This window comes from Tenrec ecaudatus, chromosome 10 (assembly GCF_050624435.1).
Source record: "Tenrec ecaudatus isolate mTenEca1 chromosome 10, mTenEca1.hap1, whole genome shotgun sequence".
In the NCBI taxonomy this organism is placed as follows: Eukaryota; Metazoa; Chordata; class Mammalia; order Afrosoricida; family Tenrecidae; genus Tenrec; species Tenrec ecaudatus.
Genome location: NC_134539.1, coordinates 114784262 through 114803837, shown reverse-complemented (window position 1 = coordinate 114803837; position 19576 = coordinate 114784262). Strand labels below are relative to the sequence as shown.

The 19576-nt window shown below is 40.7% G+C and overlaps 2 protein-coding genes across 5 annotated transcripts in view; one reads left to right on the top strand and one right to left on the bottom strand.

Annotated features, from left to right (window-relative positions):
- Window positions 1-19576, bottom strand: part of NF1 (neurofibromin 1) — a 268504-nt gene that overhangs the window by 35824 nt on the left and 213104 nt on the right. For all 4 annotated transcript variants that reach the window (XM_075561360.1, XM_075561359.1, XM_075561358.1 and 1 more), the window contains 8 exons: window positions 9797-10229; window positions 8869-9209; window positions 6256-6458; window positions 2700-2893; window positions 1364-1504; window positions 928-1207; window positions 273-487; window positions 9-70 (listed from right to left, as the gene is read on the bottom strand). In XM_075561360.1, coding sequence (XP_075417475.1) covers window positions 9-70; window positions 273-487; window positions 928-1207; window positions 1364-1504; window positions 2700-2893; window positions 6256-6458; window positions 8869-9209; window positions 9797-10229 — 1869 coding nt within the window. The remainder of the gene's footprint in view (window positions 1-8; window positions 71-272; window positions 488-927; window positions 1208-1363; window positions 1505-2699; window positions 2894-6255; window positions 6459-8868; window positions 9210-9796; window positions 10230-19576) is intronic.
- EVI2A (ecotropic viral integration site 2A) lies at window positions 15659-17017 on the top strand. Its single transcript, XM_075559248.1, has one exon. The coding sequence runs from the start codon at window positions 15675-15677 to the stop codon at window positions 16353-16355; it is 681 nt and encodes a 226-aa protein (XP_075415363.1). The 5' UTR covers window positions 15659-15674; the 3' UTR covers window positions 16356-17017.

Here is a 19576-nt window from a genome sequence, read left to right as displayed (position 1 = left end):
AGATTTACCTTTGCGCTAGTTCGGTCCACTGGTCCAGCCACTTGCAGGTTGGAATATCTCTCATACATGCCTAAACAAAGAATATTTGGAATGTATTTCTAGACAAAAATGTTTTTAGACACAGATAAAATGGCATACATGTTAGCAAGAGGCAGTTTGTGTTTTCACTTAAATATATTAAGGATGAAACAAAATGAACCAATATTTCTTCTATACAGTACTAGTGGATTAAAAAACCCACAAAACACCCATGATTAAATGCGATGTCTTACCTCCATAATCTCCAACAAAGCTTCTGTAACCGTCTCCAGGGACGTCAAAGCAAACGTCTCCCTCTCGTAGGAGCCAGGGGAGAAAGACCGGTCCCGGTAACTGGACCGGAAGGCAATGACAGCAGCTGACTTCACTTTGCTAATGCCAAACAGCAAGTAAAACTTGGGTAAAGAGAACTCGGTCAGACTGAGCCGCAAAACCTGCTTGGTCTCTTCTGTGAAAGAAAAGAGATAAAGGAGAAACTTTGAAGGCGCCCACTTTTCACTTCCATTATTTTAAACTGAGAAAGTCTGAGGATCCTATCAAAATTACTCAACCATGTCACCCAAATAAAATGTTCACATACACAAATGAGTGCTGGTGATCAACAGTGCATACGGATGCTACGTTTTTTAGCTTATGTGACAATTTATGAGTGCCTACATGGCAAATATGCACAAAAGCTTGATAGTACAGCTCGATATGGAATAGAAATTCATGCCAAGTAAGTCATTCTTTCTGATGCTATTGAAACATTATCATTTTTGCTGGCTCAAGTTAGCACAGAAAATCATCATGGGATAGGGGGGGAAAATCATCCAAGGTAGTCAGGTGGTACAAAACAAAGAGAGAAAGGAGTCCGTGAAACACATCAATTCCAGCCTTAGAACTTACCACTGAAATGGAGCTGTGAACAAGTGCACAGAGAGTGGATGATGTTAATGACCAGCCCGTGGGTGGAGGCTCTCAGGGAGAGGGGGCCTGTGGCCACTAAGAAAGTAACGACATGGAAGAGATACGGGAGATGAGCTGCCACATCCAGGGAGTTGTTGAAGGAGAGCATCAGCATGTAGCGGGCTAGAATAGCAATATCGTCCCACATGAGGTGTTGTTCTAACGTAGGTGTTGGAGATAAGCACGTCTTGTCAATGATTTTGCACATCCTTCCAATAACCTTAAAAAAAAAGGATTTTTACAAACATGGTGATGAAACAAAGTTCTATCACAAAAAGTTTCAACTTAACTTTAAAACAACTAGTTATAAAATAAAAACCTTCCTGCTCTCTGATAAACTGTCCCACAATCTTGAAGGCAAAGGAAAAGCGATTACCTTGCTTGAAACCAATTTCACGTTCCCGGAAGCCAAAGCGACAGCAGTGTCTGCCATCACCTCCGCCTTTATTGATCCCAGGCCACCAGTAGCACTGGTTTTGATGAAACTGTCTAGCACCACATCAAGCAGATCTGTAATCTGTTAGGAGAAGGGAAAAAGTAATTTACACTTTAACTACTCTGCCAACGTAATTTTTAATTTATAATACTCACGAAAGGCCCTAATCAATATGACAATCCTACTTTATCAGAGGGTCTCCAAAAATACTACGGTTTTCTCTAGAGACATGTCAGAAAATCTGGACAAAGAGTTTTTTGTGTAGTTAATACATTTGGCTGCTATTGAAAAGGATGGAGGTTCAAGTACACCTGAAAGCACTTCCTAAGAAAGGCCTGGTGTTCTACTTCTGAAAACCAGGCCTTGCAACAAAGTGAGCACAGTTCTACTCTGATACACATGGGGGCCACCATGAGATGGAATCAATTTGATGGCAACTGGTCTAGTAAGCAAATCTATCATAAAATAGTCAGAAACAGGTAAGGGCATTTAAAATCTACCCATTTGTTTATTTATCCATCCATCCAATCTTTGTTCACTTGCAAAGCATCTCTGTGCTCTATAAAGACAGTGATATATGATCAATCAACTCAACTCACTGCCATCAGGTCAGGAAATGACATCTCAGAGGTGAAGCCTGGTTCCAAGGGCACTCTGAATTACTGGGAGGATTCCCAACATTGAGTAGGTGCACTGATTCTTTATGTTTAAAAGAAATAATATGCATGATTCTTATCAGAAAAAAATGCTACACTATATCCCCTATTTTCATATTGATGTTCTAATGCTAAAAAAAAAAATTCCCAGGGACTGCTAACTGCAAGACTGGCAGTTTACACCCACCAATCACTTGGAGGGAGAAAGATGAAGTTAAGTGCTCCGTGAAGCTTTACTGCCTCACAAGCCTTACTGAGAGTCACTAGCAGTCAGACTGGACTGTAGGACAGAGTGGAAGTAGGGGCTTGGGTTTTATTTTGAGTTTTATGTCAAAACAATAAATGAATACTGGCACTCAAAATTGAAAATTTTCCTGGTGCCCATGGTGTGTAGGTACAAGGATACATTTTCATCAAATACCTACCGTTAAATCCTTTTATGAAGGAGAATTCCACATAATTCGTTTTCCCCTTATTATAAGACATACATGCACCATCCTGAACTAGATCACACGTTGGTGGGTACCTGCATGCCTTTTGAAGGAAGGGACCGTCTTTTCCAATTACACCATCAGTAATACAAAGGAGTTGTAGTACATGCATTTGAACAAACTCAATACCTGCCCAAGGCTCCCCCATATTTTTGCTTGAATAGAAGGGTACATCTGTTTTTCATTGATGGTCATTGTTATCAGTTTATCAAGAATAGCAGTAACTCTTTGTCGTTTGGCATCATCATTGTGCTTACAAAATCGGACTAGGTTTGACAGCCATGGCGTCATGTATTCCAAACAAAGGTGCTTCAATTCAATACCTGGAAAATGATGGAACAAAACACTACGAGCACTGTCTGGTCAAGGGAAATTTCATCAACAGCTATTTTTAATAAGGGATTAGGGAAAAAAGAAACATCAAGCCTAGAGAAGGAGATTTGGCAAATATTGAAGACAGCGATGGAGAAAAAGGATAATAAATCTGGAAGAAAGTCATTTTAAGAACCAGCAAGCCATTTTTTGAAAAGTTTTCTATCTCCATTTCCCCCCTTTAAACCTTTTCTTTCCTAATTTATTTTACTGAGTTCTACTGTAAGAACATGTTCCTAATTTATTTTACTGAGTTCTACTGTAAGAACATGTGAAAATCATAGAAAACTTGATAAAAGGAAGGTAAACAAGCAGCTATCTAGCTGAGAAGCAACAAAGCCCACATGGAAGAAGCACACCAGCCTGTGTGATCACGAGGTGTTGAAGGGATCAGGTACCAGGCATCAAAGAACAAAAAATCAAATCATTGTGAATGAGGGGGAATGTTGGTTGGGGACCCAAGACTCGCAACTGGACATCCCCTTACGGAAGGGTCTTGGGGAGGAGATGAGCCAGTCAGGGTGCAGGGTAGCTATGATGAAAATACAACTTTCCTCTAGTTCCTAAATGCTTCCCCCACCCCACCCCACCCCCAATCATGATCCCAATTCTACCTTGCAAATCTGGCTAGACCAGATAGGAACTGGAAACACAGGGGAATCCAGGACAGATGATTCCTTCAGGACAAGTGACGAGAGTGGCGATACGGGGAGGGTGGAGGGAGGGTGGGGTGGAAAGGGGGTTCTAGATAGAACCTCCTCCCTGAGGGATGGACAACAGAAAAGTGGGTAAGATATGACAAAATAATAATAATTTATATATTATCAAGGGCTCATGAGGGAAGGGGGAGAGGGGAGGGAGGGGAAAAATAAGGAACTGATACCAAGGGCTCAAGCAGAAAGCAAATGTTCTGAGAATGATGATAGCAACAAATGAACAAATGTGCTTGACACAATGGGTGTATGTATGGATTGTGATAAGAATTGTAAGAACCCCCAATAAAATGATTTTAAGCAAAAAGAATAGGTAGTTAAAGAAAATAAGTAGCATATAAATATATAGAACTTAATATAAATTAAAAGAAGTATCACAAATGAAAAAAAACTTGATAAAAAGAAAATATTAATATATTATTGGGGCACTTCAATTATCTTTAGACTTTCAAACCTAGCAAGTTAGAATTCTTCTAAACATATTGAGATTTCATCCATAATTAATAATTACACAAAAGACATTTAACATATTTATCTGGAAATGAGACTTATAAAGAGATACAACAATAGTATAAAATTCCTTTTTGGCGATTTCCCTGACCTAACTGGTTGGGTCTCAGAACCCGCCCAGGAGCTCATGATGCTCCTGTCAAAAAAAATAAAAGAGAAAGAAAAAATAGGAAAGAGAAGGGGAAAAAAAAAAACAATCCTAAGGGGAAAAAAAATTCCTTTTTCAGCGACTTCCTATTATTTCATCACTGTTGTTGGTTCTGATTCAGAGCGTCTGTTGTTGATTCTGATTCAGAGCGTCCCTCTGTCCTGCAGAATGAAACACCACGTGCTCCTGTGTCCTCCTCTCTACTGTTAGTGTTGTAGCCCGCCGTTCAGCCACGGTGCCACCCCATCATTGGGGTCTATATTCTCAGCTGTCCTTTCTTGCTTGAATTTTAACTTGTTCTCATTTTTGGCTATCGTAAGTATAACTCTGGGAAGTCTGAAGATGGTTAAAACTAACCTCTGGCAACAGCGGTCATAATAGTGATTGTCCTTGGTGGGGCAATGGTACGTTAGAGCCTTCCAGATGCTGGACATGTTTTGTACTGTTATCTGGGTGGTGGTTACTTAATGTTTTCATTCGCATGTAAAATTTGTCAGGCTGTTTTAAGATTTGGATACTGCAGTAGTTCACCAATTTGATAGCGGGCTCTATTATCTCACTATTCAATTTGCATCTCTTTGATTTTCTTAGGAAACCTCCTAAAATATATGCAGTCTTTTCTAACAATGTTAATGTCGATAAATTTTTGTTAACCTATAAGAAATTTTTGAGACCACACATATTAACTTTTTCTTATATGTAACAAGTATATTTCCACATTTAAAATTCATCATGTAATCTGTAAAAATATAGATGTCTTGTCAAATTGCTTCCCCGTTTCCTTTGTTTTCTTCTAACACTTTCTTATTCACCTCGAAAATAATGAAGTCATCCTTTAAAAAAATTCTAGGTTTTACTTTTAGGTAACCTCTATTTTGTAGCTTAAAGTATATTTTGGTGTCTTGTGGCAAAGACACGACCTAGCTTGATTAGCACCACAACCTCGTGTTAGAGGATGTAGTGCTCGTCCATGGCATGGCTGTGATGCTTCCCTATCAACCTATTCTCCCTGACACATCTAACACCTGGTCACCTTTTATTATCCAACCATCTGAATGTGCTCCCCTCCGTTTCCTCTCCTTTCAGTATTTTCTTGGTTGTTTCATGTGCTTTGCAGTGAAATTTCAAACAATTTAAAATTCTACGTCCATTTTTTATCTAAAAATCCCATAGCTATTTGGTGAAATTGCTCTGAATCTGTAAATTAATCTGGGAAGAACTGTTTCATCAAGAAAAAGATATGCCTATATATCCATTCAAATATCTTCATGTTAGTATATCTCAATTAAGCTTTACACTTTTTTCTTTTAAAAACTCACATATTTTCTTAATTAGTATAGTCTTCCATATTTTATTTTTTAAAAGGGTATCAAATTTCAATAGAACGTCAAAGCTATCAATAACCTAGCACAGAAAGATATTTTTAAAATGTGTTTGAGTGCTTCAGGAAATATTGAAGAGAAGAAACTGTTGAGCCACAGGCTGAGGAAGAGCTACATTTCTATTAGTCTGTGATGATGGACAGCTGCAGAGTGAGCGACAGTGTTAAACGCGTGTAATGCATGAAAGCCAAGTCCAAGGGCAGACTGGCTTTGCATATGTGCCCCTGCTACCCCGAGCCGCACACACAGTTCATATGTCACACTTAAATGTCCACCTGAAGATGAGGAAAAAATGATCAGACTTCCCCCTAAAATGAAAAGACAATCCAGATGCTTTACTGTCTACTCAACTGGCAATTTCTGCTAAGAAGAGAAATGCTAATATCAATTAAACGGAAACGTGATGAGAAAACACACTGGGAATGGCCTAGAGACGTGCTAAGAGATCACACTCTGCCACTGGCCATGTGAATGACTCCACTGGCAAATTCTGCAACGACAACGTTTTCTGAATCTTCTCAGAATCACTGTTAGGATGAAAGAAAATTAGCATTACTTACTAGACTTGCTAAATCCAGAAATACACTCTTCCAAAAACTCCAAGGTGAGGTGTGGCTCATTGGCTGCCAGAGTCTTACTGATCGAGACAATAAAGAGGGTGTTGTTGGCAGGGATGCATAAACCTGATGTCTCTAGTAACTGGCCCTCGATTTTTAAATTAAAGGTACAAGTTAAGGCACACAGGAGGTTATAGGCAGCTGACCTAGAAGAAAACAAAATGAAATTGTTTGAACACATCTTTCTAATTTTCCTCCATAATTTAAAAATACAATTTGTGATTACAATTCTACGAAAACCCAATACCCCTGGGTCGGTCGGGTTGGCATGTTTCGAGGGACATCCTTGATAAAATCAGAGGGGAGCCGTTCTCCTGGAGGACAAAATCCCAGAGTGCTTTCCCACCCGAGGTGGCTCCAGAGAGGGTGGGAGGGAAGCTAAAACCCAGACTGTGTAGTTCCTCCTCCCACTAGATCAAGTTCCAATGCAGACCAGCAGCAATACAATCATCAGGGACTCTCTCTTTGAGTTAGAAAGTCAATCGAGCAAATTTCTGTCTGGGTGTCCAAGTTACATTAGGAATTAATTTATAACTAAGTATCTGCTTTGTTGCTTTCTCAGCATCTTCCATTAAAAACCAACCACTGAAGTCTATGGCCACGCCACCCCGAACCGCCCGATCTCGTCTAGAGTAACCACTGAAAACATGAAACCAACAATCTAAAATATCCAAATTCCACTAGAATCCCAAATTCTCTTATAAATGTCTTTAGATAGATTTAAACAGTTTAGGAGAGTCTATATAACTCAACCTAAATTCTACAATTTTTCTTTTTCTCTCCTCTACTCTGGTGGTGTAATGGGTTCCACATTTTGCTGCGAATCAAAAGGCCGGGGGTTCAAACCCACTAGTCACTCATCGGCGGCTGTCGGCTCTGTAAAAGATTTAAAGTCTCAGAAACCTGATGGGGCAGTTCTAACCTGTCTGGACGGGCACCAACTCGATAGCAGTAGATAGTAAAAGATATGGTATAACCACTTAGTCAATGTCAGGTTTTCATCAGCTCTAAACTTTCACAGGCAACCACCAGACAGGGATGGCATGTTTCAGCGAAAGCAAGCAGCTGTCTTCCCCTGGGGAAGAGTGTCTGTTCCCTCAGGTTAATGGATACGAGAAGGCTGTGAGCCTGGAGACAAGCTGATAGTTCCAATTTGCGAAAATGAGCATCTTCATGTTACTCTTTTTAAACTGAACTCTTACCAATTTGTAGATGGCTGAGTTGAACATTTCACACGGGTTTGGCTCTGTATCTTAAGGAGCTCTAAAGGGCTGAAGCTCCTCTGACTAGGGTAGGTAGGTGTCACAGACCTTCTGAGGTCACACCAGTCTTACCTACACTTTCTGGGAGGTTGGGGGTCAGGTAAGATAAGGAATCATTGTGCTACTTTTCTTCCCCCCTCTAAAGTAAGGGGGGGCTGGAATCCTAAATGGCTCAATATAAAACTTGGGTATGTTAATGAACCTGAGGGAAGATTTTTCTGAAACTACAAACATTTATCAGTAAAAATCTCGACAGTCTTTAAGGAATTATCCTAACGTAAAAAGGTCATTGTGGAAAAGAAGAAGGGGCATGAAAGTATGAAAAAGGCAGGAGGGAAGAGCTAACATGTACTGAACAACAACTAAGTGTAATACTATACTAAAATAAACAAAGAACACATCTACTGCCATCGAGTAGATTCTAACTTACAGTGACTCTACATAGGGTTTCTGAGTCTGCTAACTCTTTACAAACAAACCAAACAGGAGCAGACAGTCGTATACATCCAGCTACGGGTTTGAACCACCAACCTTATGGTTACAAGTCCAATACCTAACCCACGGTGCCACAAATACTTTTTATTAAACTCCTGTAGCAGTGGAAGAAAGGCTTGCTAACTTTGTTTGACAATCGAGGAAACTAGAGCTCGGAAAGTATCAGTGGCTTTCCCAAAGTCAGGCATAAGAGTGACAGACCTAAATTGAAAGCAAATCTCCTGACCCCACACTCCCTGCTCTTCCCGTGCCCTCATTCAAACCACTAAACAGAAACAGAACCAATTACACTGTAGTCGGAGGCCTTCTATATTTGTCTTAAGATTTTTCTCAAGAACTTGAAAAACGTCACATTAAATGAAAAATATGTAATACTGCTATTATTTGTGTTATTTAACATCGGGCCTTCCTTGTCAAACAATGCTAACCAGATTTGACTGCTAGGAAACTTAATAGTGACATCGTTCTGAACATGGGGATATTTAATTAGAGGGCTCAGAAGAGAAGAGACTTAATTTAGGGGTAGACCTTTTAAAGAAGTAACATTTTCTCTGTTTCACATGTAAGTTTCCCGGAGAAAGAACATACACTGGTTTAGTGTGAATCATTTTGTCCAGAATTCCAAAGCTCATGTGAATACCCTAGAACTTGATGAAGCCACGCTGGTTAACCAGCATAGCATACCTTCCTATTTACAGTATTAAGACAGAAACTGCTTTAAATGGTTATTAAGCGATTTCAATTTACAAGCAACAAACCCTGAAGCAAGTTAAAGTGCAATGATGAGGGGCTTACCTACCGTAAACTAGGGTCTGAGCTGCCCAAATTGAGCAAAGCGATATTGAGCAGAGTTCCAGGGACGTCTTTTGGGCGAATCTTGGTGTGCTGGGGGATGGAGTCAGGCTGTGACAGCTCCCAGCGTGTCCGGATGTGGATGATAGACTGGACAATGGCTTCACACTCCTGGTGCATGAAGGTGAGTGGTGTGCCCTGGTTTGCAATGGTTAAGGTGAACTGGTTCTCATCCACTAGGCAGATCTCTTCGATTTCTGAGGCATAATAGATATCGTTTAGAAAGACTGATTGTCCCAGCACTTTCGTTCGTTCTGCTGAGGTTACCTGGACAGCCGTAGAACCAACCTGGAAAGTAATAGTTGGGGGGTGAGGGGTAGAAAATTAAAATTAAAACCCTGTGTAGTCTTCGGGGGGTCACCCACACCAACCAACCAATCAAAACACCACATTTGCTATCGAAGGAAGCGTTAACACCACTCTATATTCAACCAGTCAATAATGACTCTTACAAAATGCTCTTAAAATACTGAAAACATTAAAAAAATTACGTTTTGCTTTTAAAGAAGGTGAAGAATCCTACTGACAAATGCTATGTTGATTTAATCCTGCAGGTTCATATTCCACAATCTGCAAAGCACATGGCCTACTCAGAACTCTAGCTAAGTAATTTCCATTCTCTATTTCCTACCCATTTGTAGGCAGGAAGACACAGCAAAATTTCCCAGCTCCAGCCCAAGCCAGGACATAGTGAGGTACCCTCCTCCCCTTCCATCTTGCACAGACCTCCATGAAGCGCTGTCTTGGCTTTCCTACTCTGAGCTGACTTTGCATTTGACTAGCTCGGGGTGGGGTTGTCACCTAGACAGCCAGGATGAAGCCTGGCTAGCGAGGAAAGGCGATGAATCATTTCTATAGCAGAGATTGAAACTCACTTTAATAGAAACTTTGGTGTCTTTGTGAGCCAACTTGAGAGCGTTGTGGAATACTTTCAGGTCCTCTTCTAGAGCCAAGGTGGCAGCGGGCAGTTTCTGTTGCTCGTGCTCTATGTGCTCGGCCAGCTTCCCGGGGCAGTCGATGAAAACGAGCCTTTTGCTGCCTTTGAGGCCGGTCAGCAGTCGCTCGTGATACTTGGTGTACTCCCTGACCCAGGAGTTACAGTTGTAGACGTAGACTGCGGAGACATTGTCATAAGCAAAGCCAGGAAAAACCACAAACCACTTGGAGAGAAAGTCTGTTTTAAAGCGATTGCTTGGCCCGGTATGGGTAAGGTCCACCACAATTTCATACGGCTTTGCATAATATGGCTTTAAAGTCAGCAAGACGTGGTATATCAGCAAGTCACCATTGATTTGGCCGGTTTTGAACCTGAAACAGATGACAAAAAGGACAAACTGAAAACAGGGTTCTGAATATGCATGTAAGCATCACGAATCTATGGTATTCCTTTGTTTTATGTAGTTCTACACAAAGATCAATGTAACACAATCACACAAAGTTCGGATCCATTCTTTCCATCGGTTCTGTAGCGAACAGGAAGAGATGAATCGTCAGCATAACCCCAACCTCCCTATCAAGGCAGGAGGCTAGTGAAGCAGTAAACAGAGATGGTTGTCTCCAAGCCTTTCACATGTCCCAGCGGAACAGTGTAGGTGTGATGACTGGAGCTTGGAGTGAAGGGAAACGGCTTACTACTCCACGCCCCCCCCCCCATCCAGTCAATTCGGATTTGCATATAAGACCTCAGAATGTAAATCTCTTAAGAGCAGACAGCTATGTTTTTCTCGCCCAGGGTAGTTAGTGAGTCTGAACAACTAATCTTACAATTAGCAGCCCAATACCTACCAGGGGGGCTCCTGGAAACGGCTTTAGTTGATCCTTGTACCCAACTGGACCAGAGAGCTGGGCTCACCAATGAACGTACAACCAAAGAAGCCTACATCAAGGATTTTGGTTTTACTTCCTAAAAAATGAGACTTTTTCTTTATAAATAAGGAAATATGTAGCCACGGGAGCTGCTAGCTCATTTCTTAGAATGTGAATGGAAAGCCGGTCTAAAAACGATAGAGAAGGAGCTAAGAAATGGGCCCTGACTACAATATTTGAGTTTTAGATAATCCCTCACCATTTTTTTCATTTAGCCATGTTAGGACAGACAGTACTTAGAACCATTAAGAGTACTAGCCAATTTCAGCAGCCATAACAAGGACCAGGAGAAAGCCCTATAGAACATTTTACTAGAATTTAAAATTAAAACAATTCATATTAGCATGCCCCATAATATTCTACATTTGATGATTCTATAGTGATAGAACTACAAAGCAGACTAAGATATTCTCACTTTGAGAGTTTTAATATAATAAATATCCTCATCTTAATCTTTTTAGACGAGATAAGATGCAATATGGCAAGTTAAAGGATCTTAAAAGAAAAATTTAAGAGAAGGGAGGCAACATATAATCATTACAGAGAAAAAGACAGTGTTGGGTTCAGACCAAGGTGAGATCAATACGATGTAGGTAGTCAATGAAGGTACCTAGAATACGCAGGGGCTGATCTGGGTAAGAGAGGAGATTCGAAGGCGACAAGAAGAGAGAACAGGAAGGACTCACAGAGAGAGACAACACAGAAACGAAACCAGCAACTGGAAGTGTTGAGGGAATAGTCCGCAAGCTCAGCTGAAATGAAGGGCTCATGTGGAAAAGTCTGGAGAGAGCAAGCTGAAACAAACGCAGAACAGATTAGTCGTGAAAAGAAAACTGTTCAACCAAAGGGCTTCCATGTTCTCTGGGGACTCAGTATTTTCCGCAGTCGGATCTGTGCATCACCAGCATCAATCAGAATCAACTGTGGTGCTTGATAAAATTGAACTTGCTTGGTCCTGAAGGAGCCCTGGTGGTGAAGGGGTTACAAGTTGGGCTGCTAACCACAAAGTCAGCAGTTCTAAACCGCCAGCTACTTGGCGGGAGAAAGACTATGCTTTCTATTTCCATAAGCGTCTCAGAAACCCACAGGGGCAGTTTACCCTGTCCTATAGGGTTGCTTTGAGTCAGAAATGATTCGATGGCAGTGAGGTTTTTGCAGCCCAGACCTATTAAATATGAATCTATGGAGTGGGCTCTTGAACTTTTCTTGGTTTTTAAACAATCTTCTGATCTGACTTATGTGCACAAGCATTCCTGAATCACGGGTTAAAGAGGGTGATATATACAAAATGAAATAAGGAGTTGAGAGGGGGTTAGTAAAAATATTACAGTAATTGTCTAATTATGGCTTAATAAGGATCTAAAATACTGTTATGACAACAAAAATAGGAAAGAAATTGACCTAAGAATAGGATATAAGGATCAACACAATCTAAAGGACGAGCAGGGCTGAAAGAAAGAACTTGAATGAAAAAAACCTGTGAATCAAGCGTCTGCCGAGATGACAAAGGATGCAGCAAGCAGGAACAGAAACAGCTAATAAGGAACCACCACTTTGGGAGGAAAAAACAGATCTACTTTGTTGCTTTGCTGTTAGGTGCCGTCACGCTCGTCCTGGTCATAATGGAGCTGTGTACAACAGAATGACACATTACCCAGCCCCGTGCCATCCTCCCAGGTGCTGCTGTGCTTGAACCCATCATTACTGTCATGGTTTCACTTACATACACAACACAGAGGCATGTTCTTCCTCAAGTAAGCTAGCTATTTCCCCAAATCCTTTCGCAGTTCCATGATTTGAGCTGTTGATTTTAAGAACCACTGTCTCTTATTATTGGGCCAATACCCCAGGTCTCTAACTCACGCTATCAAATCGGCATAGGTATACAAATACTATTTGGACTTAAGAGTTTAAGGTTGCAGAGAAGATGCCGTTCATAATCCTTTCTGAACGATCATCTGATGGTCAAAGGGCTGTAAATGGAAAAGCTGCCCTGCTCTGGAGGCGGGATTTATTCTACAAAGGCTCCTGTCAGGCCAGTGGCCAGCTAGACAAGTTAGAGGTTTTTTCCTCCCTCTGACACGTGCTTCAGTTGCAGCTGAAAGGAAATGTGTCATCCATCTGTGGTTTGGCTTTACACGTGGAAAGCTAGCAGCACATCCTTTTACTGCTGATTTTCTTTAAAGTTCTTGATCTCCAAGTCTACGCAGCTCTAAATTACTTGGAAGCTGTGCTTCAAGACAAGAAAAGACGTGGTTTATTAAAATCCCAATAGAAACAGATTTTGGCCAAGCATTTCATAAGGTAGGTCGCATATCTGGCTTTTCTTATGCCCTCTCCCTTCTGCTCAAGAAGTGCTTCCAAATGGTCCTGAAACTTGCACTGACCAAGCAGTGTGTGAGCATGTATCCTTTATCTCCTGTGGTAGTAAGTACAATTTACATGGGAAGTAGAAAGATTTACTTAATGTGGAGTTTTAAATTAAGATTAAGGAGCTCAGTTTGGAATGTCTTACTTGGGGGGGAGGGTTTAAACATAAAATTTCTCATGCCTAGTATACTTAGGCATTATGAATTTTATTGAAAATGTTAGATAATATAACCCAGTCCCCATGGCATAAGTTGATGGTGAAGAGACCATCCTCAATTCTCAGTATCGGTAAGGATAAGGAGAAACTCTACTTTGTCAACAGTTTGTTTATTTGGGGATGGTACTATGGTACATCTGGCTGAAGACAATCAACAGCGGCCCTATTATCTATCCCGTGGTTAAGCTCCGAGAAATGTGTCTGAATGCGATGATGCATCTTACATTGTTGATGAACTAATGTAACCAGAATAACCCACTTTAAATAATTTCACCATCTAATGTCAAAGTCTAGTTTAGTATAAAAAGATGTAAATCATTTGCTAACCTAAATTCTTGTGACAAAAATCATAGAGTAGCTCAATTTATGCCATTTGATTTAAAAGTTGAAGCAGAGTGTTGTTACATGAAAATCTCTGTACTGTATCGTTAGCTCTCTAACCTACAAAAATAATCTTAATTCTAGAACAATTAACGAGAGTTTTTCCTATTATGGACATAAGACATCACCGGAAAAGTTAGCTTGTCGTTGGTGTTGTTTACTATATGCTACTTTTGCTTCTATAACAGAGTCTATCACATTTATTCTTCTTGATTTCTATACACTGATGCCATCTAATGACATATAATAAACTATTTCTTCTAAAACTGACAGTCAAAGCATGGTTCCTGGACTAGTAACCGTATCTTCATTAAAAAGTAAACAAAAAACCCCCAAAGCTTGATGGCTCCCATGTACTTCTAAGTTTGAGAACGTTTATAAAATACACTGGGGTTTCAAATAGGCAACTTCATTTTGAAAATCTCAGGAGAACAATGAAGTTTATTGTTTCTTTGTTTCCAGTTCCCTTAAAATATTTTCATCAAATTAGCTTATACAGGAAAGAGTCCTGTATTGTTATTTTTCGTCAAAAAAATTAGCTTATACAACTTGGTAGAATATTATAGAAAAGTTATCTGAATGATGGTGATAAATCTTTCCTGCTGGATTACCAGCACCTTCAATGAACACGCCACTTCTATTTAAATTCTTCATGTGGTGAAGAGGAATGTGTCCACCTCCTTTTTGTACTGATTTCGAAGGAGCTCAGAGTTTGAACACTGACACTCATTTTTTTTTCAATTAATTTTGAAGCACTTGTGGTCTTGTTTTCCAGTTCTGAAACTCTCTAGCTTTTTTTAATTGTACAAATTATTTTTCAAAACTAAATTTGTAGAAAAAGGCTAAGTATAAATGATGATGAACAAAAATCAGTAACTCTGTGAGTCTTTGAGATTATCCTACCCACCCACCTCCATTCTGTTTCTTTTTCTTTGCAAGTTCTGACACTGGACTAGCAAGCCTGTTTCCAGCAGGCACTGTAACGCAAGGGAAAGGGGTGAAAAGAACTGCTTCACAAATTCTAGGAATACATTTTTCCTTTCTAAACTTTGTTACATACTTCAAGATAAATATCCAAGAAACAAAAAGAACACCTTGAATTTCTATTTGAACTCCATTTTCTTTTTTAAATTTTAATAAATCATTTTATTGGGGGTTCTTCTAGCTCTTATAACAATCCATACATCAACTGTATCAAGCACCATTTATACATATGTTGCCATCATCCTTTCCAAAACGTTTTCTTTCTATTTGAGCCCTTGGCATCAGCTCCCCCCACCCCCGATATATAATGATAACGTAATTATCATGAACCTTTGATAATTTAAAAATTATTTTTAATTTTCCTATTTTACACCATTCACTGTCTCCCATTCACCCACGTTTCTGTTGTTCATCCCCTTGGGAAGTCCATTTTCTTTTGTTTCTACTTAACCCCCATTTTAAAAAAAAGACCAGGCACGAAGCACCAAGTGCCTCCTGGGCACTTTCTCCTTGAATATTAAGGCCGATGACACATTGATTCGAGGGTGGGGAGTTTCTGCAGAAGGAGCCTTCATTCTTATTTGTCTTAAAAGGAGGAATCAAAAAAGTTAAAAGCAGAAGTAACTGACTCAAAGCCAAAGTCTAATATGTTTGAAAGGAAGAGACTACAGAAAGTATTCAGTGTAAAATGATTAGCAGTTATTTGTAGTGCTAATTTCCAGCATCTAAAAGTGTGACAGGGTTTAGAACATTGCTTTCTACAAAGCCTCAGAGTAATAAGAAGCACATTTTAGCTGAGCAGGACGTTAGTTGAGTAAACGGTAAGCACGAGTCTAGCTCTCACTTATACTCGCCCAAACCAGAACCCTGTGTTCTTTCCCAAATTAACCAATGACACTGCTACCTCCACAGATTACCTGCTGTCCCTGACGGGCATGGAACTCACCGAGCAGTGCCTCCATCTGGCCTTCCTGGTGACATTGTTCCCCCTCGCCTCGGGAACAAGAGCCAACTATACCCACCTGTGGCTTAACCACACTGCTTGGGACCCAGCTATTCAAAACAAGACAGGCAAAAACCAAGGTGAAAACACTACCACAAACCATCCAGCTCCTGATGGAGGTGATCGAGGTAATTCTGAGACAGCAACACCATCTCCCATGACATCCTTAACTCCTGAATCTGAGCAGGAGCTTTACACACCTGTTGTGGTCAGGAAGAGTTCTCCAACCGTACAGAACATTGAAAGCACAAGCAAGAGCCAGAGTGGAATTCTCAAAGAGGGTGTCTGTGATGAGAACAACCACAAAGTGGCCATGCTAATTTGCTTCATTATCATCGCGGTGCTTTTCCTCATCTGTGCCCTCCTATTTCTCTCCACGGTGATTCTGGCAAACAAGGTCTCAACTCTCCGAAGAGCAAAACCAGCAGGCAAGCGGCAGCCTCGAAGCAATGGCGATTTTCTGGCAAGCAGTGGTCTGTGGCCCGCAGATTCGGACACTTGGAAAAGAGCAAGACAGCTCACAGGGCCGGACCTAATGATGCGGTCCACGGGGGGCTCCCAGCTGCAAGGGGAAGGAAAGACGGAGGAGGAACCGAAAAAACTCCCTCGCTGACAGACGCCTGAACGAAGAAAATCACAAAGTCGCAAGGAGAAAGATGATGGAGTGAAAATGAAGCTTGGTATTTAAAGGCAAAGTGTTGGTCTATGGGTCGAAAATCTGACATGTGGGGCCTTACCATGTGGATTCAAGCAGGTGGGAGAGGGAGAAGCAGCCTGTGTACGGAATTACTTGAACTGTGCACCTTGTCTTGACAATGGATATTTTAAAAAGCAAACAACAAGACAAGCAAGCATTCGGGAAAGGTTTGTAAGATGAGTCGAGAGAGAGCTGGCCAGCAGAAGTATGGAAGGAAACATTCAATACACAGCTCCAGTTCTTTGAATAGAGGTATACTTGAGGACTTTGGAGCCAAGCATGTGCTTCAGCACCCAATGGAAGCTGAATTCCTAATGTATAGCACTGAACTGCATAACTTTAATGGTGCATTTTTGTTTTTGCTGAAATGTGGCACAGAAGCCTTACCAGTCCATACTGCAACACAGCTCATATTAGGCTAGATGTTTGCATCTTTGCATGTGGCATGCAACAGAAATGGTTTTTCTACTATAAATATTAAACATCTTAATTTTGTATAATAAATGAAGACTAGTTCAATAAAATGGTGACTATGTATATCTGTACTAATTTTATTCTTAGAAAACATGCTACAAAGATCAATATGACACCAGGTTCGACTATCCAGATGAGATCTGTAGCCACACCAGAAGGTTAACTGTAAATGTAAAGTGTGTCTTACTGTTTTAAGTGTAACATGCATCTCTCTTCTATAAATGCTTATTAGAATATTAATAGCAACTCTCCAAAATCTGTCTAATTTTTGGACTTCAAGGATGCCAATGTAGCCTGAAAGATGGCCAAGTTTGTTGTTTAGTACCTGTTCTTGTGATTTTCAGTAATATCCCATGTGACCTAAGAAAAAGGAGGCATGGAAGTGAGTTTTGATCAAATATAGAAAGCCTAATTATTTAACCCTCAAAAAGTTAGCGTGAAGGAAAAGAGTGACTTAGACTTAAAGCAAGACCTCATCTTCACAATGGACACGGCAAGGCACGCTGACTAAAGGAAGGCCACAGTTGGGCCTTCATTGTGGGCAGTGGGGCAGCTTTCCCCCTTTATTGCAAGACCACAATTTTCTCTCCGGGCATGTTAGTGTGCTTCCTCCTGACCGCCTGTCAGAACCACCTGCAAAGCTTTTTGAAGCCGTCCACACTGAGCCCCAGCTGAGTCAGAAGTAGTCCAGTGGGCGGGAGAGCCCCAGGCACTGGTCGTGTTTCCGCACTGCTCTGGTCATCACATTTGTCTCTGAAAGTTTTGTGGTTCCAAAGGTCTAGGTTACATTTTTAAATGAGGGGACAATGGCCCTGGCTGTAAATAAAACTGGGCAAAGCACAATTCTCTATAGATTTAAAAGTTGAGGTTGTAGATTAGAATAGTGGTAATTACAAAGCACTCCTTGAATAAAATATTATAAATGGATATTTTCCAGAGGAAATGATTCATATCACTTGAAACAAGTTGTATCATTTAAAAACTAACAATCAAGTAGACCTTATATTCAACATACAGGCCAAATTATTATCATAAAACCAAGTTTTGAGTGGCAGACATCTTTAAAATTCATCCCTGCTGCTTGGTTATTAGACATCCATCCTCTGAAGGAGGGCCAAGGACGCTCCTAGAACATAACAAGTTGTTCGTTCCACACGTGACAGGCACTTAAGGATGACAGGGAAGGTACCTTTGAGCTCAAATTAAATAAGTTATTCTTAAACAAAATGTTTACTTTCTCTGATTATTATGGTCCACCCGATATGTTTAAGGATTTTAAACAGTGATTCACGTTTATAGCATTTTAAGATACATTCACCTGTATATTATGCTAAGAAACAAAATAGCAATTCCTTTCTTAACAGTGTATAAGTATTTAAATAAGAACGAGGTCTACCCTTAGGAAGACTAGGGGAGAAGGAAGTTCCTGAGCGAGGCTCAGGGCACATAGGAAAAGTCAACAGTCCCATCAGACTCGATGGGAAAACACTCGTAAAAGCCAATAAACACACCTTGAAATCTTTATAGGCTTTTCCATTTTTGTCATTGGCTTTCTTTTTGTTATTATTATTTTGTTTTAGTTCTTTGCTCTTGTTAATGTTATGTTGGTTTTGACTCCCTTTGTTTCTTTGGCTTTGCCTGTTTTTTGCACTTATTAATGTATCTGCATGTCTATCTAGATAAAAGAGAAGGGGAGGAGGAAGAAAGGAAGCGGGGGGAACCAACCTAGGGACAAGGGAACAATACATGAAGTAAAATCAAGGGAAGGAAGGTCATAGGATGCCTAGTGGGGTTCAATCAAGGGCAACGTAGCAGTGAGGAGTTACTAAGACCCGAATGAAGACCAAAGATGATGGTGGGACAAAAGGAAAGTAAAAAGGAAATAGATGGAAGAACCAGGAGGCAAAGGACATTTATGCCTAAATACAGACATGGACGTGTGTGTGTGTGTGTGTGTGTGTGTTGTATGTATATATATTGAGAGGGGCATAGAACCATGTACTCATATCTATAATGTTAAGAATGAAGGTTAAAGACAAGACACTGGGCCTCAACTCAAGTACTCCCTTAACACAAGAACACTTTGTTCTAACAATCTGGCATTCTGTGATGCTCCCTTCCTGACACGATTGCTGAAGACAAAATGGGTGCATAAGCAAATGTGGTGAAGAAAGCTGATGGTGTCCAGCTATCAAAAGATATATAGAGTCTGGGGTCTTATAGGCTTGAAGATAAACAAGTGGCCATCTAGCTCAGAAGCAACAATGCCCACATGGGAGAAGCACATCAGCCTGTGCGATCATGAGGCGTCGACGGGATCAGGTATCAGGCATCTAAAACCCAGAATAAAACCATATCCAAGGTGAATGGGGAGAGAAGGGGGTGCAGGCATGGAGTGGAAATGCCCATCTGTAGACAATTGGACACCCCCTCACAGAGGGGTCACAGGGAAGAGATGAGCCAGTCAGCGTGCAGTACAGCACCGACGAAACACACAACTTTCCTCTAGTTCTTTGGTGCTTCCTTCACCCCACTATCGTGACCTCAACTCTACCTTACAAATTTGATTAGATCAGAGCATGCACACTGCTACAGATAAGAGCCTGCAACAAAGGGAATCCAGGACAGATAGACCCCTCATGGCCAACAAGGAGTAGTGATAC